The sequence below is a fragment of the Eriocheir sinensis genome, chromosome 40, assembly GCF_024679095.1.
Source record: "Eriocheir sinensis breed Jianghai 21 chromosome 40, ASM2467909v1, whole genome shotgun sequence".
In the NCBI taxonomy this organism is placed as follows: Eukaryota; Metazoa; Arthropoda; class Malacostraca; order Decapoda; family Varunidae; genus Eriocheir; species Eriocheir sinensis.
In genome coordinates, this window is record NC_066548.1 from 7,443,085 (window position 1) to 7,470,727 (window position 27,643).

The window sequence follows — 27,643 nt, forward strand, 5'->3', positions numbered from 1 at the left end:
CATAAACAAAAATTCTAGTTGCCCTGCTAGTTCAGAATCATGTGATATTTAATGTACATAAATCAAAAGTACAGCAGCTAAGTAAATTCTAAATATGACCTAAATATGGAACATAAAAATGTAGTTGCACTAGAATATTTTTGTAAATATTAATTTGTAAATATTTATGCATTTCAAGTCACCACTGTCTTTATGGAAATTTAAAAAAAATACATCTACATGCCCTGTGTGTATGCAAAAGGTGACTAAGAGGGAGGTGGCTTTTTAAGTTGGGATCTCGTTGCCGGAACATTCAGGAGTGCAACCAACCTTGTTTGCTCCTGTGAGGCTAAGTGCGGGACATGATTCCAGACTTGTGTGACTTATTAGAAAAGTTCCCTAGCGTAGGAGCCAAATCATGTTTCTTTCTTTCAATAATTTAATGTCTAGATAGGTGTAAGGGGTATTTAGAGTATGTGGTTTCACTGGTTTGATAGTGTGTGCTTGTGTGGGTGGGTGCTTGCATGCATGTGTGTGTGTGTGGGTGGGTGGGTGGGTGTAGAATATAACAATTATTGAATAAAATATTGTAGCTTTTCTTTAATATTTTTTGGCTAAACTCAACAACTACTGCAGGAAGAATAACGGAATGTTTTTGCTCTAACGGGATAGGCTATGACTTGGTAGGTTTCTTCCCAAAGAAATTTGTATCTAAGAAAGAGGCAGACAATGAAAATAGACATACCAAATGGAAATACAAAAATAAAAAACCGCTTCTTTTATGGGAAAAACAAGTTCCAAAGGATACCTTCTCAGTCATCTACCCTTATCTCACTTAGTCACCTTTTATAAACCGGGGGTTATGGAGAATTTTATTCCAAGTTCCCATAATGCAAATATAAAATATTGAGACTTGAAAATCATTGGAAAATAATTAACAAAAACCTCATTCATAAATTTTTTCTCATTGGCATAGGTTTAGTTAAGCTGGAATGTCTAGTGTTGCCGTTTGAGCCAGCCATCACCGTGATGTCCTGGGAGGAGGTCATGTTAATGCTGAAACTCAACATGGAGCTGTGGAAGCTTGAGAAATATTTTGGCTTTTCGTAGTTGTGTGCATTTTTGCAAGCATTTGCAAGCATTTGAGTTTGATGTTTTGCTTTTTTTCTGTATGGGAAAGCATGTGTGATTGTTGTGCTTGAAATACACTGATTAATTTGTGTCAGCAGTGTTGAGATGGTATATAGTTGAGTGGACAAGTTATGAAAAAAATAAAACAACAACATGAGGAGCTTGTTTTTCCATATGGATGAACATGATGATTATGTGAAAGTATAATGTAGTGGGAAATAACCAGACAGAATTGTTGGAATATTGTTTGTCAGTGATGACGGTGCAGCCACAATCACACACCCATGTGTGAATATAAAGATTTATAAGTTTTATCTAAAAAAAAATCCTTTTTGTTTTTTTCTGTTTGCTGAGTTCATCATTTTGTGTATGTGTAAAATGGATTGTTAGCTGTGACAGTAATCAAGATTATTGGTAATATAAGTGGCGTATTCTCTATCAGTTTCTTTTGGGGAGCAGTAGCATTGCAGGATTTTTTTTACCTGTTACTGCTTCCTCTGATGTTAAAAGCTCTTGTGTTTCCATAATTCTGGCCTTGAATATATTATAACAACCCTAGGATCCCTAATTGGATCAGACATCAATGTTTGGCCTGCACAAGTAATTTTCAGCACTAGCATATTTTATTGTGGTGCCTATATGGTGTATATTTTCTCTTTCATTCCAAACAATTCCAAAAGATAAGTCTACAGGTTCCTAATTTAATAGAGATGGCATAAGCACTATGTCATGTTGTCTCCTTTTCCTTGGACATCTTTCACAGTAAAACATGCCAGTTCTTGCATGTTGTAAGTCAGGTGTGTGTTTAACTAATGTATGAAGTGACCATATTAACATTCCAGTACAGTGGTTTTCGGAGTCCCCGGTTACATTCCTCCCTTTGTGATCCCAGGTTGCCTCACTTCCTCCCCCATTTCAATTTGTCATATAGTAATTTTTTTCAGATAGTCACTGCCAATTCCAGATTCATACACTTGGCCAATAGTGATACCAGCTTTTGCCTCCAGACAGTCATATCCAGATCACCAGTTATTGGCATCTTGTAGTAGCTACAGTTACCAAAATGCCACCAAAGCATCATGTTATCATGAGCACTTTTTTCAAACCTCAATACATTATTGAGTTGTCCCAAATGGGATTAAGTCTGAAGCAGCAGGTTTTTTTTTAACTGTTATCTATGACCCCTCTTAAGAGTCTGTATATTCATATTTTATTTTATAAATACAATGCACAAGGTACAGTCTTTCCCAGTTTGGTGATACTTTTTGGACTGAAATTCCTCCCCTTGGAGCCAAGCGCCTCTTGTTTGAGAATCACTGGTCCAGTAACCTTTTCCTCCAAACACGTGATGACTGTAAAGTTAGGCCAGAGTATTGTTTACATCTGTCATTCAAATGTGTGCATTTCTTTGTGATCCAAGCATATTTTAGTTGTTATATATTGAATATAAAACAGATTATATTAATGAAATAACCTAGTACAGTGGATTGCTTATAATATGTGCTAAAGGCAGTTGACAATGATTACTTTTGTCTTAATATTTGGCTCAAATGCCAAACAGATTTGTATCTAGGTGTTTAGTTGAAAATTTTGACATAATGGACTAGTATAACTGCAAAGCTTCTGCTGCTTCGCTACATTTACATTCTTTACTTAGTGCAAGCATGGGTGGTGGTTCAAATTTGTGACAAGTACCACCGCTGCAGAGTGCCATGCCACCTAGTTCTGCAGAGCATCTAGGACAAACAAAATAGGCAGCAGTGCATTTGCCTCACTACATGCATTTATCATTGAGCATTTTCTACAGTTGGTAATAGTTGTAGTGATGCATCAGGTTATGAATAGCTCTGCACTGTCACCCCACACAACCTTCCTACGTGTCGTAAGTGGTTAACTTTGGGGTGGGGGATGGGATGTGAGGTAACACTAGTAAGCCCTTGAGTGTGCAAACTGATTTTTTAGTTTCTGCAGCTCGATATTGTTGATAATATGACTGATTTCATGTTGACTATCTTAAACATGTGCTTGTATTGTCATATAATTATGCTTTTGGTGACTGTCATTGTCCCTTTGCTTTTTGCTTAGTAGGAGTGTGGAATCCTCAGAGGACGTGGATGTCATAGTAATAGTGTATTTCTATTAAAAGCCATACATTGAATTTATAATTTAATTTAATGGAGAACAGACTGGTTTACCATAATGAAGGTGTTTTCGAACATGTTTTCTACTCATTAAAGAAATTTTATCCATTTTCCTCTTGTTACTTTTAATAGCTTAAGTTTATGGATTTTTCACAAGTTGTATGTAGTCAAAGGGCCAGAAATATTGAAATTTTGAAATTGTATTTGGTAAACCTGAAAATGAATTAAGGCAAGTGTTCATGTTTATATTGAAAAAGCATAGATTGTATTTCAGCAGAGTATGTAAAAGATTTTGTTTAGTCGTGTATTTCTTATACATCTATGTGTGCTTCCTTAGCGTTGAGGGAACGAGCACTGAGTGGAGACCGTGGCATGCCCAAAGGAACTCCAGGAAAGAGAGCAAAGTGGCACTTAGGTGAGTGTCCATTGTTTTCTTTTTTTGAAGGATGAGTAAAGCTGTAAAGTTTATTAGTAGCAATGTCTATAACTAAAAAGACAGGGAACAGATGACGACCAGTTGTGTGGTTGACAAGACAGGGGGATAGCAAATCAACATTCAACATATCTGTATGATCACTTTCATTATATTTATATGACCACTTTCACTGGAACACAACTCTGTTCACAGCAAGTATTACCTCTATTTCTATTTTCATTTAATGATGTTACGTAATTCAACATTTCAAAATACTTATTTTTTGTTGTTTTTAATGTAGTCCCCTCTGTTTAGCCTTTTTTTTTCAAATTTTGTGCCAGATATTAATTTTCAAACTGCTCTAGACATCCACCTGCTCACCCTATAAACTGAACAACCCACCAGCTGGCAGTACAGATGTACTGCATTTTTTCCTCATTATTATGTTACAAATAAAAGGTGTAAATGAAACATTCATAATTTTTAATTTTATTTGGATAAAGGAACATGATATCCCCAACTATTTACATGCATTCATATTGGAAAAACTGGTTTCCTGTTCATTAATTTGTCCTGCCAAGCACTGTTTGCTCCATTGTGAGGAATACACCACAGCTGGAGAAGTAGGCTTAACTTTTACCTAAACATTCTAATATCCTTATGACTTATGCACAAAGTGATGGGATGACGATATTGGAGTTTATTCATAAAAAAAGATCCGAGGGGGTGAAGGTCAAATGATCTGCATTGCAGTGTTTGTTATTGGTCCTAACATCCACAACAGTGCAGTTTTGTAGCAGATGTCTGGTGGGGAAAAAGTAACCAGGAAATGAATAGTTTGTCTCTGTATACCACTCAAGTCTTAATCAAACCCTTTTATATAATATCCTTATGGGGTACAATGTTTAGTTTTCAACAAATTGCTCTTCATTGTGTTTTGTGGTCAATGATTAGCGACGAATAGAGGACACTATACTAAAATGGGTTACAGACTTTTTAAGCTCTTGATACTTGCTCACAATGTCTGGTTCTTGAGTGTAACTGTAACCTTGTGTGTTCGTTTCAGGTATTCGGTCTCAGAGTAAGCCCCTAGACATCATGAGTGAAGTCTACAAGGCAATGAAAGTTCTAGGCTTTGTAAGTACATTTCAACAGATCTCTGTGTTTGTATAATGCTTTATATTATTGAAGTGAGAAAATATGCTATTGATCTATTGCATGGAAGTGTATAGTGATCAAGTTCACAATTGTTCATCAGGAGTGGAAAGTGGTGAACCCATTCCATGTCCGCGTGCGTCGCAAGAACCCCATCACAGGAGGGTGTGTGCAGATGGCCTTGCAGCTCTATCAGGTGGATTACAGATCACACCTCCTAGATTTTAAAATCATCTGCAATGAAGGTATTGAGGTACCTCTACCAATTGAAAAGAAAGGTGAGTAGTACTGAAAATACCAACCTATTATAACAAGTTTGGGTTCATGGTGATTACAACAACATAACAGTACATGAGGCTGGTCCACTGCAAATACATTTTTCATTTTTACTGTAATGAGGGGTGAACAATAGTAAAGGTTCACACTAGATATGCCCACCCTAAAACTTCCTCATTTGTGGCACCCTTCAAACACTGCCTCTGACATTTCTTTTATGTTTTTTCCACGGCACCCTATTCTTAGTAAAAAGTGTCTTATTTTTCCACTCATGGCTCTGATTACTGGTTTCTTCTGGAAATTCTCAGGGGAGTGGCCACAGTAGTGTTTCCATTTCTTGTTTATACCCCCTCCCCCCCCATTTTTTATACCTTTCAAACTTTTCCCCTCAATATGTATTTTTCAGTCCTCAGCTCACTTTATTGGTGGTCTCCCTGGCACCCCCCACACCACAGTGTGTGTGTGTGTGTGGCTGGCTCAAGGTCACTACTCGGCTGACCTCACTATGATTATCAGACGTTTTCACTTTGTTTTGGACTTGATTTCGTTGGGTTTCCGTTTGTTCCCAGTGGGTCGGCGTCACCTCTGGGGGCATATTGGCATGGGAGAGGCTAGGCTGACTCACAAGTCGACGCTCTGTACCCATATGAGCGTCTAGATGCGCATGGGAGCCTCCTTTCAATTCCGATTAATTACAGTAACTTGCAAACGCGTCAACAGTATATAATTGCAAATCGCTTTTAACGCATGAGACGCGTCAACGGTACTCTACGGGTTAAATACCCAACGCCGTGCGAAAATGTGATTGTACGGCTGCCACCATGGCCTATTGGCTGCGTCCAACCCCCTCAAAATAATGATAAATTTTTTAAAAATTGATTTTTTAGACCGAATAGCCGAATACTGCCCTTAAATGTACATTGTTTGGATTAGTTGGACTTTGGGGTGAATTTGATTTCAATGTACCTATGTGGAAATATGTTTGCAGACTCAGAAGATGAAGAGGTCCGTCCAACATCTCATCATGTCATGGAATTTTTTGAGATGTGTGCTGCCTTGATCACTGAGCTGGCACGCTGAGAACCTCACCTAGGACTGACTGATGACCCCAGGATGGTTTCACCATTCTTCTGGCTAAGGTGACTATTTGGTTAGGAAACTAAATTAGATGCTGAAGGCATTAACCCAGTAGCAGTGATGGGCCAAATTTGTGGCTTTACCACGTACCAGCGACAGGCCAAATTTTTGCCTTGACATAACCTCCCAAAAATAGGGGATGCATAAATTGATCACAAATGTGTTGATATGTATTGTATAATGATTTGTATGAGTGATAATTTTTTCTCATTAATTCGCTTAGAAGGCCCTTTAAGAAACATTATCCCCGCAGCTACCGGGTTAAGTACTTCTTGGTTTGTATTGTTGACAGTGAGCCCATCCAGCTGGTTGGATCGCCAAATATCATGTTTATGGTGTTTTGCAGGCCCTGATTGTTGACATATTTTTCAGCAAATAAGACATGATACTTTTTTTTTTTTCATTACAAAAAGCTCAGGTTACAGAATGCCTTAATTGTTAAAGCCTAGGATATGCTTCAGAATATTTGCAAATAGTAGATTTGGAGCTGCAGTACTCACAAACCTAACTCCAAATGGTCCTATAAATTAATTAAATTAATAGCTAGAATAAATTATTTACTGCATTCAAAATTTTGCTTGATGGATTTGAGGTTCTGAAACTTTCTTATGAACCATCATTATCATTAATCCCATTTTCTGAAGAGGCTAAGCAGTCATTATCAATCCATGAAATGAGGCATATATTTTCTGCACTCCCATGGTGCAGCTAATCACAGGTTTGCACTCATGTTTCATCACTATTTTCACACTTGTTTTTCCTATCATTTCCCAAGAGGTTTGATGGTTAATAGAAGACATATATGACAACACAAGATTAGGTAATTTGTTCTGTTTAATATTCATTCAAATACATAAGTTTAAGGGTAAACCATTACATCCAAAGTTAGGGTGACATGGTTAGGGGCTTGGACCCTCGTGAAGAGAATTTCCACAAGTCTTTGGCTCCCCCCCCCCCCCCCCCAAAATAGCCTCTAGACCCACAAAGAAACACCGAGTAATTTTACACAAACTGTACCTAATAAAGCATTTCCATTATCTGAAAGCACTATTCATCAGCACTAGGTACTGTAAACTGTACTGTAATTTACATAAACTTCTTACAAATGTGTACTAAAGCACTGGAAACTGAAAATGGTGGAAGAATTCATTGTGAGAACTCAACAGTTAAGTGAAATTCCAATGACTACTATATTGTAACATGCAAATTATTTACTAATGAATGCTTCTTTATATAAAAAAAGTTGATAAAAAATATGAAATGGGCATAAACACACTGGATCAACTGCAAGGAGCTGTTCAGTTGATGCCTAAACAAACTTTTCCTCTGGCTATACGACACAATAATGGTACCAGATGGCTCAGTACCAGTAGTGCTGGGTACCACTAGTGCAGTATTCAGTATTCTTGATAGTGACAGGTCATCATACATGCATATTTAGGCATGTATAATGACCTGTCAGTACTCAGTGGTATTGGTACAGTGTCGTATAGCTGGTACTGTTAGTCCCAGTATTGGTACCAGTACCTGTCCAGCTTTACTGCTGACAGGACCTGTTTGTTAAATGTTTATCAGCTGAACAACTGCTTGCAGATATGATTGTGTTTAAATGAACTTCATATATTTATTACCTGATTGTTAAAGAATGAAGCTTTCATTAGTGTAAGAGGTCTCAAAGGCAGAGAAATGTATTCATGGACAATGAGCCTTGTACTCTTTTATTGGTAGTGATACAGGAAGTGAGTCAGTGCAGTGCCAGCTCACGATGTCAGCTCTGGCGCCCACTGGAAAAGATATCACACTCGGCTATCCAATAACTACTAAATAATAAATGATATATTGAGCACCTGATGCTGAAAAAGAAAATGGCAGAGATTTCAATAACTACATCTTTGTAAGAATTTTACATAATTACAGTGAATGCTGCTTATATTTTATGCTGGTTTTAGTTAATGGGAATCCTTTATTATGTACAATTTGTACAAAATTGCTCAGTATTTTTTTGTGGGTTTAGAGGCTATTTTCTATGGTAAACATTCGTGGAAACTATTTGCTGGGGTCTGTGTCCCCTTACACCAACAAATAAGGGGGAATAGGTGTATAGTATTGTAGAGCTCCCTCTTCTTTTTTCTCCCTTGCTCCCCTCCCCTCATCTCTCACCTGCACAAGCATTGTACATTGGTGTGTGTGTGTGTGTGTAAGAAAATCCACACTGGCAGATGAAAGATATACTTTTACCTGACAGTTTCGGTGGACACTGCCACTAGCTTTAATGGTTTGAGGAGGTGTAAGTGGAAGTAAGGAAAATTAGTACACGTCTTTTATACAAAAAGGAGTGGGTAAACCTGAGAGGGCTGGGCGAGGAAGGGTGACCAAACCCCTTCCCGACAAGTCATATGGTTGGCGAGTCAGGTCACCTCCCCCCCATGCTGTTATGGACAGATGGGGGGGATCAAAGGGATGGAAAGAAACCTCTCTACCTGTGACCTCATCACTGGATCTGGCTGGAAAGTAACTTCACTTAAATTGAAATGGTGTATATTAATACAGTATTAATTTAAGTGAAGTTACTTTCAAGTTAGATGCAGTAATGAGGTAGAGAGGTCTCCTCCATCCCTCCATCTGTCCATTGCAGCGTGGTGGGAGGTGACCTAACTCACCCACTACATGACTTGTTGGGCAGGGTTCACCCATCATCCCAGTCCTGCCCATGTGACTGCTCTCTCCTCCCTGAGTAGAGGTTGCAGTGTGACTCACTCACTCTCACTGCACACAGCATGACTAGATGCCAATGACAGATATTGTACAGCTTTGGCCAAAAAGTTATATTTTGACATAGTTTATCGTATTAAATTATAAAGGCACTATTTGGTGTACGTACATGACTATTTTTACACTTAACTTTACACTCTTTCCCATGGTTTTCTGAGAGGTTTGAAGGTTAGTAGATGACATGTATGACAGCACAGCAGTACTTTGTAAAGTAGAAAACGAGATACTGGCACAGCGTTAATATGGCCAGCCAGGGTTGGAGAAGATATTTTTTTGATTTATTTGATTTAAATCAGTATGGAGATTGAGATGGTTCAGGTACAGGAAGAGGAGAGCTATTGGGGTGGAAGAGGCAGAAGCAACGGACAGAAACAGCTGAAAGTGTATCATAGTCTGTCTAACCTTGTAAGAGATTATTGGAAAATTTAATGTTAAAATAGATGATGGACTGGTCATATTAATGCTGCACCAGTATCTCATTTCCTACCTTACGAAGTAATCCTGTGCATTCATACATGTCTTCTGCTAACCTTAAAACCTCTCAAAAAAACCATGGAAAAAGTGTAAAGTTATATAGTGTGAAAATAGCCATATTCGTATATCAATAGTGATTTTATAATTCAATACAATAAACCAGGTCAAAGTGTGATAATTTTGGTCAAAGCTGTATGATATATCAGTCATTGGCATCTAGTCTTGTGTTGACATTGTCAAGAAAGCATCATTTATCATATGAACATCATTGTTTATCATATCAAGCACTAATTTATCATATTTGTACTATCAAATACTAAGCAAAGGTTGCTAAATGTGTGACCTAGTGCAAGCCTCTTCTGTCCACCAGAAATTTATTAGTATGGAATAAATTTTGATAAATCTTATGAGGGAACACATGTTATAATTGTTTGGAAGTAGAAGTGACTAAGCACTTGATATTACAGAACTACTCAATTATATAAAAAAAAAAAAAAATATTTGCAATGATTATTTTTTTTCAGGACTGGCTGACTCCCCAACCTTTTTCATTTCATTTTCCAACTTGCACTCGATGCACAAGACGATGTTCTCTTCACATCTTCCCACCCTTCATCACCTGCAAATAAAGAAAAGACTGTACTTGCCATGAGATTAGTGTTGATGTTTAGGGGAGAGTCACAGCAGCATGACGACTGCAATTGTTTTTGCTCTATATGAAGAGGTGAAGCTGGTAAATACCATAAGACTTTACTGATGAGTATCTGTACATTTTAAATAATTGGAATAATTATATTTTATATGATTGTACATATTTTACTCTTGATTTAAGATTAATCTTATAAAAAAATGTGATAAAGCTGGACTTTGTTGGATAATTATTCCCTACAATTGCTAGGTTCATCTGCACTCAAATCAATTGGTGTGTAAATAAGGTATTTAGAATACAAATGGTGAACCAGTCATTATAGGGGTTTCAGGCTTCTAAAGCAAGATAGAATGTTTCCATAGATACTAAGCATGTTAAGTGTATCAGAAAATTGTAATCTTTCATTATAACAAACCAATACAATGGGAACTACCTACAACAGACCATGTCAACTACTGGTCAACATGGACTGTGTTAGTGCAGCACAGGCTTGTCCGAACTGAAAATTTGAAGTTAAGTTGCATTTAGTATTCAAATCAGTGCTGTCAAAGGCTGGGCAGGTACTGTTAATTTTGGTACTAAGAGTAACAGTACTTGAAAACTCTGGTACTGATGGTACCAGTACAGGTACTCCCAAAGTTAAGGCTTTCAGCAAGGCTGCACTGGCTTAGGTCTGATAGTTGCCAGTGCCTGGCACTAAGGTGTTCGCTACTGAAGTGCTGCTTACTGAGACCATCATGGTGTTGGTATCAACACAAAGAGGAGTAAGGCCTGAGTCAAAGGTAGTCTGCACCAAGCTGGTGTCTCCTTGCTAGAGTCCACTATTAGCTGTTAGCTTTGGTTAAGCCATGTGTATATGCAAAACTTTCAACCTTAAACCATAAATCAAATTACCTACGTACTCTATTCGAGTTTAACCTTCAATTTTACTTATTCATTATTTTGTAAACCATTGATAATTATTATTAATAATAATAATAGTAACTACAAATAAACAAAACAGTATAATAGATGTTATAAATATGAATATAATAATTATGTAATAAATAAGATAAGAGCACCTTGCAGACTGGCAGCTTGGTGGTGCTATCCTGGTGACAAGGTGATACTCAGTCCACAGCATGGCATCTTGGGCTGTCCCACATCTCACTCTTGACCCTTTGCTTACCACTTTGCAGTATTGGTACTAACAGTACCAGTGTCTGCCCAGCCCTACTGTCTAAGGGAGGTACAAGAGAACACATTGACATGCCAAATGAATATTGGTTAATTAAATCTAACAAAAAAGTTTTGGGAGGGATATAACTATGAAATTGTATGTACACAAAATTTGAATAGTAGGTCATTGTCCTAATTCTCCTCTCCCACTAAATCATGCATGCACACTGGACCGGCACTTTTCAACCATGAATTTGACATGCCACAGTTTGGCTGTGTTGCTGTATTTACTCCTACGATTTTCATGCATTATGCGATGTGTTGTTACACCTAAACCGTATTACAAACTTTTTACTGTATTTTTCTTACATAAAAGATTTAGCATGAAATAAATATGTTGAGAAAATAAAACTGAGGGAATTTCTAGAGCCTGCCTGGACCCTGCTGGGGAATCTACCATTCATCCCAGACCATGTCTTGTTGCTCACTAAACCTCATACTTCATATTGTGAGGGGGCTAAGTGGGTACAGTGCTCGACTCCTAACCAAAAGGTAGTAAACTCAATCCTGACTCATGGCAGCTTCTTAGTGAGAGATGGGGTCTGTTGCAATCCTGGCAGAGCTGTACAGTATCAATCACTTAGCTCGGGGTAATTCTTTAATCACAATTTTTTTTTTTTATACAATTTTCCGAGTTAAACATAAGTTACTAAATGACTAGGGCTAGGCTACTAAGTTGGTGGGGCAAGGTTATCTAGTAGGTTACATTATTTAGCTGGGGTTGGATAGTTTATAAAAATTGGTTAAAACTTCAGTTTTCAAAGAAAAATGTCAGATTTGTTCACACACACAAAACTCCCAAAAACATGAGTTAGAAGTCGCCTTGGCATGTTTTCCGAATCTTAAATAAACTTATTACTTTTTAATATTTTAATCTCATATAACTTCCGCTTGCACATGCTGCACTTCTGTCATCACAGCCTTTTTTTTTCAATTTTAGCTTCTCTTAGTCTACTTTTCTCTGATTCCTGAAATAAATAGTACAATGTAATTTAGGCTGGATGAGCAAAGTTCCCATCTCAATGCAACCACAATAACAAAGAGCAAAAGACAAGCAAGCTGCCAGAATTTCATAAATGCAAGCAAACATCCTGCTGGCTGGCTGAGCTGCATAGAGGTGTCTAATGGCATATAATATATATATTCACATACAAATTCATTCTGAAGAGACTGGTGGTTAGATAAGGGAATTTCTAGATTCTAAGCTTAACCTTAAAATCTGATCTTCACCATGAAGGCTGCAGGGCCAGGTTTTGAAAAAGTGTCATTCTGCAAAACACCCTAGTTTCTTCATCAATTTTTAAGTGCAATGTCAGTAACTACTGTATGTTTGTTAATGTTTTCAAGCATTGTACCTTTGATTTTTTTGTTTGAATTTAGCCTTCAAAGAATAAAGTTAATTCATATGAATTCTATTAAAAGAATTCAGATTAGCAGTGCAATGTCTATTATATAATGCTATATTGGATATAATATATGTTGTAAGGATTGTAAATTTTATACACTGCAAAATGAATATTTTTTCTAAAAGAAAAATTGTAAAAGAACATATAATAAATAAATTATGAACACGAAAGGTTGTGTTTATGAAACTTGTGTTACAGTGACTGTGATACATCTGACCAACTTGGATAAACTGGAGGATATAGAGGGAGCTCTCTGTAAAAACATTATCACCAAAATGAGTACAGGTAACTCTTGATTTACGCGAGTATTGTGTCTTTGAAGACGTCGCATAAATCAAAAACAATGTAAATCAAACAAGAGGTAGGTTTCTATCGAAAAATAAATATTCACTTCATTCAGTGGAGAGAGAGAGAGAATATCCATATCACCGAGGTATCCACTCAGGCACTAAGCCTCACTCGTGTGAGGAAGAAATGAGGGACACCATGAGAGACTGGCTAGTAATGGTACCGGTACCGAGCAGTCTGGTACTGGTGCCGTACCGTTTAGCTGGTACCGTTAGAACTGGTATTGGTGCTGGTACCTGCCCACCCCTATTGTTGAGTAGCGTGGCAGCGTGGGTACTGTATTGTTGTTCAAGTGGCGCATGGGAAGAACTGAGCTCAGCTGTGTGGCCGCGGCGCCGTGTGAGTCCAGTTGCGTGAGACATCTGGTGGCCACTCCACAAAATATTGCGTATAAGTGAAAAAAACGTGTAAATTAAACATTTTTTTGGATTTTGGACCCCGCGTTATTTAAAAAACGCGTGAACCAAACTCGCGTAAAACGAGAGGTACCTGTACAAAAGTTTCATTAGCAGTAATTAGTAACAATAATGTTTTCACAACACAATATTGAATCTAGTTTACTAATATCATGAAACTAGGTAAAATGATTTCCTGAGTGCTTTTGAAAACCATTAAATCCCTTCATTCATACACTGCAATGTAAACAATGAAAATTTCCTTGGTTTGTTTACCTGTGATGTAAGATTCAGGCTTAAAAAATACTCCCCCAATTTAAAAATCATGTAAATTTTTAAATAATGTTTAGCTTCATCACAAATACAAATCTAAAAAGGAAAACGATAAAAAAACTGAATAAGCAGAATTGTGGCGAGTTGACAAGACAGCCTCTCATAGTCCTTAAACCTAAAGCGACGATGGTAACGATTTTGTTACGTTTGAAGTACATGGATGGCATGTTAAGACCGTAGACCTTATCAACTCACCGCTGGGTGCTGCGGAATCGTCACGCTCTACTGAGTGCTCCTGTCACTGGCAATGCAGTTTATAGATGGTATTTGGCATCTCAAGATGCATTCACATGTGTGCGGGTTTTTTCTTCCATTTCTCTCACTCATTGGTGAGTATTTTGCTTCATTTTATTTGTCGTAGTTGCCATATCTTTGGTGAAAATAAAGGTATAAAAACAGTAAATCATTCGCATTTATAAAGTTGCATTTAGGATAGCTGTTCAAACGTAACTATTTCGTTGACTTTGGCCTTCGCAAGTAAAACTACACGTCTTGCAAAATTGGATTCCTTTTGATTCTTCTGCATACAGCGCACTGTGGAGCACAATGCCATGAGTCAGGATGATGGTAAGGATCTCAGGCAGTCACATGATGATTTCTCTCTCTCTCTCTCTCTCTCTCTCTCTAATATATATCTATATCTATATCTATCTATCTATCTATCTATCCATCTATATATATATATATATATATATATATATATATATATATATATATATATATATATATATATATATATATATATATTGAACTTCCAAGAGATACAAACTGAACTTAAATGCTCAAGGATGAGTGTGACGTTTTGTCACATTTGAAAAAATCCATGTAAATTGATATATATATATATATATATATATATATATATATATATATATATATATATATATATATATATATATATATATATATATATATATATATATATATGTCAACTGTGCAGCAAAATGAACATGAAGAAAGTATCAGATATTTCTTTTATCAGTGAGAAAATAATTCAGGCGTTAAAGGGTTAAGGTGCCGCTAATTCCCAAAATTTTGATTATAGTTTAGCACAGTTTAGCAGTCATTGCACTGACCCTTCTTAACAAGGTATACATATACATACCTTTGTCAATCCTCACTTTCAGCTGCCTCTTCACAGCAGCCAGCATCAGCTTTAGTCAGTTTCCCATTAGTTGACTTTATGATTTCATGTATATCCAGTGTCAGTCCTGGCTTGATGCTATACCCCTTCATCAACCCCTGGGGGTTGGAGGGAGTAACACAGTCCATGTGGGGCTCCTTTCTTAGCACCTGGTCAATGTCCACACCACTGAAGAAGGCGACAGACTGCGGCAAGTCTTTGAACCCCAGTCTGGGAAAAAAGAAAAAAAAAAAAAATAAATAAATAAATAAAATAAATAAATAAAAAATAAATAAATAAATAAATAAAATAAAAGAAAAGGAGAATGGATAAGGAAAATTCTCTCACAACCAGATTCTCCTTTTCCTTTCCCTTCATTTGTTCTCCTTCCCCCTCATCTTGTCCCCATCCCTTCCCCTCATCTCTTATTCTTTCACCTCTGTGATGGAGTGGTTAGCACGCTTAGCTATGAATCTGTGGGTCTAGGGTCATATCCTGTCCTGGGGAATCGGTGTGCAGCTCACCCACCTGTTCAGCCTCCCTTTTGGGCTGGTCAATAGATGGATACCTGGGTAAACCTGGGAAAGGTAAACTGTGGTAACCAGAATGTCATACTGGCCCTGTGTCCTGGGGTATTGGATTATTTTTCTTGCCACAGGCTCAAGGACCAATGTAATGGAGATGAGTACTGAGGCCATTTGCAGCTTTAACATAAGCCCCCAACTTTACCTTACCTTTACTATCTCCTCTCCTTCCCCTCCTCCCTTCTCTCTTCCTGTTATCTCTTCTTCCCCTTCCCATCCTCTCTCCTTCCCCTCACTTACTTCTCTCCACAACAAGCAGAGGAAATTGCATTGGCCAATAGTTTCATTTTCATATCATCCCTCATGTCCAACTGTCACCTCCCCCCCACCCTCCACACCCACACACAAGACGAGCACTACCAGATGTCTAGTACAGTTTGAAAATTAATATTTGATATGGCATAAAAAGAGTCAAAATAATAGCTTATATGTCAAAACAATGAACAAGTGTAGAGATTTTGAAATTTCGAATAAATGAAATGTTGAATAACAGCAGTCGAATAATGGGGGTTGCCTGTGCTTGTAGGTACTGCTGCTGCTGATGATGGTAATCATAATGACAAGAGATAATAATCATGATTATAGAGATGATAATGAGGGTGATGCAGTGCTAATTATGGTGACTAAGGCCATAATGATGGTGTCAGTATGAAGATTTATGCTCCAGTCACTCACCTGCTGGCAAAGTATGCCCGTGTAAGAAGGTTGGTGATCTGGAGGGCCAGCGCTGCTCTATGACAGTCTCCTTCCGCCACTAAGTATCGTACCTGCATCATATTATGCTGATTATTGTTCATTGCCTATCTAAAGTTTCCTCTGGATAAACCTAATTTTCTTATGTAACAAAAAGTCAAAATAAGAAAAATGACAATGTAAATATTTTAAATTAAGTGCATACTGTGATCAATGAGACTGAACTTGATTGCAGCTGAAGTCTGTAATCCTCCTAAAGTACAAAGTTTACTCAACCACACATACAAATCAACCATAACTTTGGGTTTCAAGTTATATATTTATTTATTCACTCTGATAAGTCTTCTTATCAAAATTTATTTCCTATTGTCTTTTACATCTTTACTCTTTTTTCCTCAAACATTCACAGAGGTTTTTGAAAACAATACAATAGGGACAGTGCCATCATCACACATGATGAGATTTTTTTAATCAGAAACATGATAAGTTTCAGTTACAAATTGTCTGATAGATGAGAAAAATTCATAAGCAATGTATTACAGGCTCACAAAGGACAGTCTTTGATTACAGGTACAGTACTTAATTAATTAGACTAATTACTATATTGGCTTTTTGTGGTACCTCTTATGCATGTAAGCTCCATGGCAAATGAATAACTGTTACATACATAAATTCATATTTACCCAAGAATCACTGCATTTTCAGACAATTTAATGACCAGCAATCATAATAAAGAGGTAGTCATTACCAAACATGTTATTTGTCATACCTCATCATGAATGCTGATGCAGAAGCGACCGGAGATGCCGTACTTGGTGAACAACCACCGCATGCACACCAGCATGATGTGCAGGTAGTCCACCGCTGCAAAAGTAATAATATTCCAGGTAAGTTTCTCAGATTACCATCTTTAAGTATAATTGGTTCCTTCTATCCAATAGGATTTGTGTGAAATGGCAGAAAACAAACAAGAGGCAACACTTAAGGGATGACTGTGACCTTTGAGAGCTTACCTGATGATCATTTTCATCTTGAGCCTAATCCATATTTAGTGGTTTGATGATTGGTTAAACAGCAAAAATCTAACATATCAATGCCACTCAACAAAACTACCAATATTTTGAGGTTTTATGACTAGGTAAACATCAATAATCTAATATGAAATCAATACCAATCAGTAACACTATGAATACTTGGTGGTGCTTGATAACTGGTTAATTAAACAGCAATAACATGGTACTTTGATAACATTGCCAATAAATAAACAATGACTTGGTGGTGCTTGATGACTGGTAAGCAGCAATAATCTAGTCATGATGCCCTTGTCAATCAATTACATTAATATACTAATTATAATATAAATGAATGAAAATATAAGTTTCTGCCCAAAGATCCACCACTTGAATGGGTCAGGGAGCTTGAGTGATCCATGATATCTGACAGACCTCTACCTCCTTTTCTGCTGATCATAGGGTCATGTTGCTACACTCAAGCTGTGTCAGGTCAAAAAAGAATTTCAAAATATAACCAATGGGTTTCATATTGAGAGACTGAAGGACTTGGCATGTGCTCATGATATCCAGTGACAGTCTCATATCAGTTGAATGTGCTTGGCATCACTGAGCACCCTATATAACTGAAATACCTTAAAATGCCAAAGTTTGTATAAAACTAGAGAAATCACATCCCTGCAGTCAGAACCACCGGTCCCTTTTGCATCAGCAAGAATTGTATAATGACACTTAAATCTGCCTTATTATGCCTTCAATATATCAACAGGGAAGTCAAAATGATACAGAATGGTTCACCTACCTGAGCTCTGTACCACCCAGTTCACCCTGCTAGTCATGAACTGGTTATCCACCCAGTACGGCTCAAGGGCTCGAGTCATACGAGCACCCAGCACTGGAGTTTTTGGCTCTTCACACCGAGCGATGGCCTCCAGGCAGTTGAACATGTGAGACTCAGATCCTCCAATCCACACAGGAGGGGTTTCCACTATCTCAGAAAAACTAGCTCCATAGTTGCTCTCACGGGCTTGCCATAAGAGCTTTGTGATCTAAAACAATTTTATGTATTATTATGAGTGAAAAATGGGAAGTGTAGATAAATATAATAGACTCTGCAACAACATATCACAATGAAAACCAATGGTGTAAATGTTGTTCGGGAAATGTTATAAAATTCTGATCATCGAGTGGCAAGTTGATAATGGCACAACTTATTCTAGTTTAAAAAAGGCTTGCAGCAACCTGTATCCAGAATTCAAATGCAACATGCAGCTCTAGCAAAAATGGCAAAAAAGGACACAAATGACCCTTGTATCTGCCTATGGAGTTGAGTTGTTTGATACCTATCAATGGTACACAACCAAATGGATCTAAATATGAATGAAATGGATGAAAAGAATACAAACATATCTATTCATAAATATACTATGCCTGGATAACTCTTTTTGATTAAGACACTGTCACTGCCAATGATGTGTTGCCCCACTGGACTGGTCTGTGATAATGAATCTATGCTGGTGGAAAACTTCATAATTTCTGGCCAAGAGTTACCTTCCTTCGAGGCAGGGGTTCTTCAGGCACAGGATGACCTATATCTAGGGCAAGCTGCTCCCCAACCTCATTCAGGTACCAGCCCTTCTCCCCCTTGGTCACTGCAAACAAGTGTTCTGCTTTCCTTTTAGTTTCTTGGTCAGACAGTTTGGGATTATACTGCTTCAGGAGCCTCTGGATGAATCGCAGTCCAGCACCATAAATTCTCCCATAGTTAATGACCTGAAAAATGTATTTATATCTATCATATTTTCCAGTGTTATATATAAAATGCATTTTTCACCCTTCACTCCCCAAAAAGGGGTCTCAAAAACTTCTTTGTGTTCTGAATGCAAAAGATGAAACATTTTTTGATTTCATAGGCACAGCATTATTATTACAACAGAGCTTAATAACTAGCATAATCAACCTTGATACTTCCTTCAGCTTGTTTTCTTACTTTCAAAATTAATCAGTTATTATGGGAAATAGCTTTAGAGTTCAAATAGTTACAGTTGTACTTTTGGTAAACTAACCTTGGCATGGTCTCGGGAAATTCCAGCACTGCGAGCCGTGTGGCTGTGCATGTCTGTTCCATCACTCTTCTTCCCTTGGAGAGTCATCCAGCCAAGAGCAGTGGCCCCGTGCTCTCCAGTGAAGTATGCATCTCCCAATAATGATGCAATCCACAGTTCCTGGGAGTCTACATCAGCACCAACAAATTTATAACCTGTAGGAAAACACAAAAAATGTTGATGACTATAATAAGTGGTATATTCCTTCATGGGAAGCACAGATCAATGCAGCAAGCATGTATATTACAGTACTTCAGTGTTTGCATATTTCCTGCATCACTCATAGCTATACTCTAAAACCTCTTTAACTCTGAATAATTTGGACTGAGACCTTAATGATTTATGGAAGTGGCCTCCACCCCCCAAAAATATTTTGATAAAAAAATGCATAAATAAAAAATAAAACCATTTACCATGTAAGCATACAGGAATAAAGTGTAATTCAAGCACAGGCCAGGCCTATTGGCATATAGAGGTGATGCAAGACCCAATGACAAGTCTTATATTATTACAAGGATGAGCCACTTTCTGCCTTGTAAATGGTTCCTTTTTCCACTTTACATACAAGCAGTACAAAGCTTTTTCAATATCCTTCCATGTCCTCTAGTTGCTCCTCCATCCCATACAAACTTCCCTATCAATTATTTGTCTGTTCCCTTCATCACCTTGAACACTGCAATCGTCACCTTTTTTTTTTTTTTTTTTTTTAAGGACGACAGCCCCAACATTTCTGGTCCTTCCTTGTATGTTTAGTCTGTCAAGCTGGGGACCATTATGGTTGCTACTCTTAGTATTCTTTTAATCTTGTTTATACTTTCTTTTAATATGGGGATCATATATTTTTTCTTCCTTTTTATTTGTTATAATTTATTGTTTTTTTTTCTGGCAGTTTTAAATGACCTAAAAAATATTATGTTACTCTATTGTGCCATGGTAATTTATCCACAATTCTAATAAAAGAATACCAGCTTAAAGGGGTTTTACTGTACTTCAAATAACTTCTAAACTTATTTTTTTATTTATTTATTTTTTTTTTTACAGCAAAGGAGACAGTTCAAGGTTCAAAAAGCAAAAAAAAAAAAAAAAAAAAAAGCCTATCACTGCTCCTAAAAAGAATTGGCTTAAATATCTGCGTAACCTTACCCGGCGGAGCCTCAACCATGGCCTTCAGCTCTGAGCCTATTCGGTCCGCGTAGGCATTGGAAGCTGTCATCCAGGTCCGCTCCACTGCCCGCCGGGTGATGGTCCCAGCGGAGACAACCATGGGCACTATGATCCCATACTTGTTCTCTCTCGTGTAGGCATCTTGGGTTGAAAACTTAAGATATTAGTCCAGTACTAATAAAGCTTTGTGCAATTATAATAAACATGCCAGTTCTCCACTTCAGCATATTATTTTTATCCTTCAATTCTGGAAATACAAAAAAATTAGTACATGTCCACTTACATCCATTCAACTATTATAGTAAATCAGATATATGCATTCAACAGGTGACTCCCTTCAGCATACATATATATATATATATATATATATATATATATATATATATATATATATATATATATATATATATATATATATATATATATATATATATATATATATATATATATATATATATATATATATATATATATATATATATATATATATATATATATATATGAACAATTACTCAACTTGAGGAAACAATTCTTTTTCCCACTTCATGGGTACTGGTAACCAGTCTAGTGGTGCTTACTCAATGAACTTTATCATACATCTGAAGCTGCAAAAAAATACATAAGACACAGAATGAGGAATAAGGGGAAAAGTTACGTACCATGTGATGTGACTTCATGTGGTAAGACAGAATGATCATTCCACACAACCATCTGAGAAAGGATGCGATCTCTGTTGTTCTTCCAATAGGACAATGACTTGCTGGTCTCCAACACAAGCTTTGCAACATCACCCAAGTGACTGGTTAATGTGCCATCTTCTATCTTTCCCAGGAAATCCTTGGCCAATGGGTTGCCAACCCGACATCCTGCACCGTCCTTGTGTGGCAGTGGAACGAACCCCACCCCTGGGATGCCTATATCCTTCAAGCTCCCCTCTTCACTAGTTGTGCCTCCTGTTTTCTTTGTAGGGCCTTTATTTTTGCTGCCTAACTCTAGGTCATGTATATTCAAGTTTTCATCATACTGAGAAATATCTTGTAGAGCTGTTGACTGTCTTGTGACATTTTCATTACAAATATCATACAAAGCCTTCACAGGAAATACTGGTTCACTAGTGTTATTGACTGCATAGGAATCCCATTCAGACTGTGGTATATCCTTGAAAGAGGGGTACACAGGTTTCAAATAACCCCATCCAAATTTCCTTTCATGGTGTAGTGGAAATCCATTCCAAGTCAATCTTAGAATTTTTGGAACAATCTGCAAACTGGTACTCATGTTTTCAGGCTCTGGAGTGCCTTCTCTTTCACCCGTACGTGCACAGAGCTTTCTATACCAATTTGGGTAGCCAGGCAGTTTTTTCACCCTAGCTTTGGGTTGGGCCCAGTCAAGGCTCCATAGCCAGGGATCATTCTCATACTCTTTATTCTTCATAGAGCCAAGACTTGCCTGGACTTGTTTCACAAGCTCCTCATTCAGCTGCCTCTCAACTTGGTGATACTGAACTTCTGAAGCTTCAATGTACTTTTCCCAGTTCTTTGTAACAGGGAGAAATGTGAGGCCCATCTCTAGCATTCCAGAAAATGTTACTGGATGAGGAAACCGCTCATAAAACAATGGTAACAACTTAGCCAGAACCTTTTGAGTTGCTGTCACATCAGTAGCACAATAACTCATCAGATTCTGAAAGTCTTCTCTTACATCACTCAAGGTACCATCAACAAACACATCTCTTGTGCTTTTTTCTAGACCCTTTTCAGGACGGCAATAAAATTTATACACTTCAACCAGGCTGTTCTGGCAACCAACAGACATCCATGGCAGCCTAATTTTTTTTTCACCTTTGTTTTTCATCAGCAAGGCCCGCTGCTCTGACACTAGTCCACTAACAGCAATGTGGAGGGACATTGTATCAACAAACCGAAGGGGTGTCTCCTTCAACAAATACTGCTCCCGGACTCGCAGGCGATCATAACTAACATTATGGCCCACAACAACCCGCCCAGAGTGTGAGGGCACTGGATTCATGCTGCTTGAAGTTTCAAGTGGAATCAGTTCTTCCATTCTAATCTCACTCCCATCAAAGTGAACATCTGGATTTATGAGTGCTTCAGAGCACCATGAATACCAGTATTTGTTTGACACTGCTGTGGCCATGGTAGGCTGGTTGCCTTCCGTAACACAAACCTCCACATCAAAAACTATCGCACTGCATTCTGGATAATCCACGGATGAACAACTTCCATCAGGATGGTAACGTGTCCAGCCCGGAGCAAACTCCCACTTATTTGGGAGACTTGGAACATCTTCCACCAGCGTGTTGAGCAGCTCTTTGTACTGAGAACACTGATTCTCAGCTATGACACGAAAATGCTGGTCTAAATCATTACCTTCTATTTCAGGCAACTCAAACTCCACACTGGGTATGACTGATGGAATTTTGTTCCACAACCCATGAGTCTGTAAGTGTTCTTTGGTTCTTTCCAGATCCTCCTTTTCACAGCCCTCATTGGTTACTTCCTTAAACAATTGGTTATAGATGCCTTCTGACAACATTTGGATGCCAAGAGGATTTCTGCGAATGTTGTGGAATTCCTGTTCTGACACAGGCTTATCAAGATCATCTGTACTGGTGGTTGTTCTGCTAAACTCTGAATTATTTTCCTCTTTTATTTCTGGATCATTTCCTATTTGATTAACCATATGATTTTCTGAAACAGTATCAACTGGACCAGAATTACCATGACACATTACTGATGTATCACCACTCATTGCTCTTGCATTACTAAATTTAACAATTTTTTTCTTATTATTATTAGGAATCTTACCATGGTCATTTTTCTGACTCTGAATAATTCTAATTTTGTTTCCCTTTCCAGAGTACTGATTTCCTGTTATTGGATTTTTCATTTTGCTTTCTGCAAATTGCAAAGTAGAGAATCTCCTGTTTTCATTATAAAGTTCTGCAACCTTCTCCAGAACCTCCCCCACTGAGGCAACTTGTATCTTTGGGACATCATCACACTCTTCCTGCTCAATTTCTGTCTTTGCTGCAGTTTCAATGGGGACTCTGGCAAAGCTTTTCTCTTGAGAAACTGGAGGTATTGTTTTCAATGTTTTGTAAGATTTACTGTTTCCTTGGAACTCCAGAGAGACCTTATTTGGTATTTTGTTAACTTCTTTCTTACTCTGTTCAGATTTGATATCCTCTTTTTTGTACTGGATGTATTTGACAACCTTGGATGACTTATGCTTCTTTCTGATGAAATGCATCTTGCAGTAGGAGAGCGGCAGCCAGCAGTGGTTGGAGGCCCATGCATGGGACATCAGGAAAGAAAGCCGAGACAGTTTTCTGGTTCGCAGCATGATTAACACTGGTTTTCCACCTGAAATAAATTAATGAATAAATAATGTGTGTGTGTGTGTGTGTGTGTGTGTGTGTGTGTGTGTGTGTGTATATATATATATATATATATATATATATATATATATATATATATATATATATATATATATATATATATATATATATATATATATATATTGAAGAGAAACCCCAGTAGATAACAGAGCATTTTGTTTATTGTTATGACTGCTTTGGAGAATTCTTCATTTTATCATCAGGCAATCTCTTAAGTAACTAAATATATAATATATAGTAAAAATGTTACAAGAATCTAAATAATGAATGCATTGGACAAATAATTAAACAAATGTTGAATGTTCAAGTGCAAGAACAGGACGGTTATAGAAACCCAGAATACATGGCGCATCACGTCAAAGAAATAAAACCTATCACTTTACATTAAAAGCACAAAAGCTCAAGGGATGTCTCAGGGCTTTCCCACGTTAGTCTGTGCTGGACTGTTAAAAGACTCAATTAAGGGAAGCTTTACTGCGTCTGCGTGAGTAGAAAGGATTGCGTGGCTGCATTCCAGGGAATGATCAAATGTTACGAGGTACAGGGATGTACCTAATGACCTGCTTGTCTTCATCAATCAACACAAATGTTCAGATACCAACATCCTGAATCTGGGAGTCATTTATTTCATGCCCTGGCACTGGAGACACAGGACAGGATGCCAACCAATAACCCACCCCTGACAAGAAATTGATCTACTTCGGACAATTCTTTTATTCAAGAACCTGCCTGAGATTTGAACCCCCATCCCTCGAGACATGAGGCAGGCTCTCTAAATGTCAAGTCAAAGGGTAAACCCAGGCTCAAGGCTTTTGGAGTCCTTATCCATGTCTGGGGGCATTAAACATAGATCAGTTTTAATGCGAGCAACACTGAACATGACCTGATCTGACCTAGCCAGCTATTATTAACAAAAAATAGTGTCAACAACCAGAATCCAGAACAATCTGCCTCTGTGGTGTAGTGATTACCAGGCCTGGCTAGGAAGCAGCGGTCTGGGTGTGATACCGGCAGGGGCAATCGGTCCCATTGAAGCTTAGGGCTTGAGTAAGATGGAGGAGGATCTTTACAAGTCCAAACCAAGAATGGTAGATGGACAGTAACTAACCAAAGAAGAAGAAAAAGAACAAGTAGAGGAAATGTGTATATGAGGTAACCCAGATGTCATACCGGTCCTGTGTCCCGAGGTGCTAGGTTCTTGCCCACCATAGGCTTGAGGGCTCATGTGAAGAGGGAGAGCACTGAGGCGATGTGCAGCTTAGCATATGCCACCAATTTTGATTTGCTGGAGTAGGTGAGTGGGGTGTGATTCTGGATAAACACTAAAGTTTCAGCCCTACAGTGGGTTGGGTGCAATTCTGGATAAATACTAGTGTTAACCCTACAGTGAGTTGGGTGTGATTCTGGATAAATAATAAAGTGTCATCCCCCCCCCCCCCAACAGTGAGTTGGGTGTGATTCTGGATAAATAATGAAGTGTCATCCCCCCCCAGTGAGTTGGGTGTGATTCTGGATAAATAATAGTGTCATCCCCACAGTGAGTTGGGTGTGATTCTGGATAAACACTAAAGTTTCAGCCCTACAATGAGCTGGGTGCAATTCTGGGTAAGTACTAGTGTTAACCCTAGAGTGAGCTGGGTGTGATTCTGGATAAATAATAGTCATCCCCCACAGTGAGTAGGATGTGATTCTGGATAAATAATAAAGTGTCATCCCCCACAGTGAGTTGGGTGTGATTCTGAATAAATAATATTGTCATCCCCCACAGTGAGTTGGGTGTAATTCTGGAGTCGGGTGTGATTCTGGAGTCAGGTGTGATTCTGGAGTCGGGTGTGATTCTGGAGTCGGGTGTGATTCAGGAGTCAGGTGCAATTCTGGAGTCGGGTGTGATTCTGGAGTCGGGTGTGATTCTGGAGTCGGGTGTGATTCTGGAGTCGGGTGTGATTCTGGAGTCGAGTGTGATTCTGGAATCGGGTGTGATTCTGGAGTCAGGTGTGATTCTGGAGTCAGGTGTAATTCTGGAGTCAGGTGTAATTCTGGAGTCAGGTGTGATTCTGGAGTCGAATGTGATTCTAGAGTCAGGTGTGATTCTGGAGTCAGGTGTGATTCTGGTGTCGGGTGTGATTCTGGAGTCGGGTGTAATTCTGGAGTAATACCAAGAACAGTGAATCAGCCTCCACATACGGAAACAAAATTAACTAACTAACAAAGCCCAAACAATACATGAGAATACTAAAAATACTAAACAATTTCCTCCACCACGAATATACAGTGTTAAGTGGTCACCTATTACCCACACTTCCCTCGACTGATAAACTTAACCACGTGAACCGAACTGAGTCTTACGTTTTAAACTTGGTAGGACCTCAAGATGTCACTCGAAAACAGGTCCTCTTTCTTGGTGAACACGCGTAGGTAATTATTAGTTCAAGGTTCAAGCCCCGTCCCGCCTCGCCATGCCGCTGGAGAAGGAATAATCTCGCAGCTGAAAAATAGCTCGCAGAGAGGGGTTGCACATGCTTGGAAAAGGACAGAAAAACGAAGAAATAACAGGAAAATCAAAGGGTGTGTCATGTCAGGCTACCTCATCTTTTCACACGACTAAAGAGACCATGTATTAAAACCTTGTGTACGTTAACCTGACTCACTAATTATCCATCTTTCACTCACTGGTATCGTTTACTTGTCCTGTTTCGGCTCTAATACACGGAAGAAATATTAGAAAAACACTTTTAATTAGTAGAAGGCTTTAAAACAAGCGTGTAAGGGAGATTACATAGGAGGAACAATCCCCACACTGACGGTCACTCGGTTCTTGCTGGTTTGGGCAATGTCAACCCTAATAAAGATCACAGATGGCTAAAGTGAATAAAATAGGGAAAATTAATAAGTTTTCCTGCCGTCTATTCCCCAGCGAACATGCACAGTGGATATCAGCGACTTATTTCCGCGAGGAGGCATTTCTCACAACACCGCCGCCGCCCAGCTGATCAAGGAAAGCTGTTCTCACATTATAACTATTTCCAAAGGCCGAAAAGGAGGTCAGTCGGGTTCTCATGAGTGTTCTTTTAGGTTCATATTACAGAAGAAAAGTCAAACTACCACCAGGGTCATAAAAATACCCCTGGAAATGCCCCAAACTCCCACGAAAGCCTTGTCAAATATGTGTACCGCCCGAGGTTGTAAGGAAATTGATGGATTGATGAGTAAAGAGATGCTTACAGAAATATAGAAACAAGTAAATAAATAACTGTACAAATATTTTTTTTATATTATATCATAACTTTCACGCTATTTTCGCAGTAATCATCTTTACACTCCCTCCAAGTTGGTATCCCGGGAGGTTTGAAAGTAAGCAATATGGCAGCGCAGAGTTCTTGAGATGTGGTATATGAGGGTGTTGGTACTGTACAGCCCATTTCTGTCATGTGCCCCCCCCCCCCTCTCTCTCTCTCTCTCTCTCTCTCTCTCTCTCTCTCTCTCTCTCTCTCTCTCTCTCTCTCTCTCTCTCTCTCTCTCTCTCTCTCTCTCTCTCTCTCGGGTCCCGTACGCCTATGACTGCTTATACTATAACTTTTTAATTTCTAGTTCAATAAAACCATAATCCTGATGAGGCAAATTAATGTAATGAATTTGTTAAAAAACAATCACGCAGCGAACTGAAAACTCTGCCAATCTCGTTTACTTGACTGGTAATAATACTGTATTATCATT

At 38.3% G+C, this 27,643-nt stretch overlaps 2 protein-coding genes across 7 annotated transcripts in view; one reads left to right on the forward strand and one right to left on the reverse strand.

The window, feature by feature from the left end:
- The window catches only part of LOC127009300 (5'-AMP-activated protein kinase catalytic subunit alpha-2-like), a 26,871-nt gene extending 13,948 nt beyond the window's left edge, over positions 1 to 12,923 (forward strand). For 2 of the 3 annotated variants that reach the window (XM_050882251.1, XM_050882252.1), the window contains 5 exons: positions 3,589 to 3,666; positions 4,733 to 4,803; positions 4,925 to 5,099; positions 6,086 to 6,236; positions 10,005 to 12,923. In XM_050882251.1, coding sequence (XP_050738208.1) covers positions 3,589 to 3,666; positions 4,733 to 4,803; positions 4,925 to 5,099; positions 6,086 to 6,177 — 416 coding nt within the window. In that variant the 3' untranslated portion in view covers positions 6,178 to 6,236; positions 10,005 to 12,923. The other variant, XM_050882253.1, reaches the window with a different exon arrangement.
- LOC127009299 (DNA polymerase subunit gamma-1-like) lies at positions 11,200 to 26,400 on the reverse strand. Of its 4 annotated transcripts, none has more exons than XR_007761782.1 (11): positions 26,276 to 26,400; positions 21,168 to 23,894; positions 20,488 to 20,649; positions 19,306 to 19,499; positions 18,791 to 19,012; positions 18,042 to 18,288; positions 16,999 to 17,093; positions 16,212 to 16,303; positions 14,935 to 15,183; positions 14,025 to 14,199; positions 11,213 to 11,348 (listed from the first exon to the last, which is right to left on the reverse strand). XR_007761782.1 is itself a non-coding variant. In XM_050882249.1 (10 exons), exons 2-9 carry the CDS (start codon positions 23,872 to 23,874, stop codon positions 14,940 to 14,942), a joined length of 3,963 nt encoding a protein of 1,320 aa, XP_050738206.1. In that variant the 5' UTR covers positions 23,875 to 23,894; positions 26,276 to 26,400; the 3' UTR covers positions 11,200 to 11,348; positions 14,935 to 14,939. The 4 variants fall into 4 exon arrangements, 2 of the variants coding, with proteins under 2 accessions (XP_050738206.1, XP_050738207.1); XR_007761781.1 differs by having other exon boundaries at positions 14,025 to 14,363; XM_050882249.1 differs by lacking the exon at positions 14,025 to 14,199 and having other exon boundaries at positions 11,200 to 11,348.
- Between the last annotated feature and the right edge of the window lie 1,243 nt (positions 26,401 to 27,643).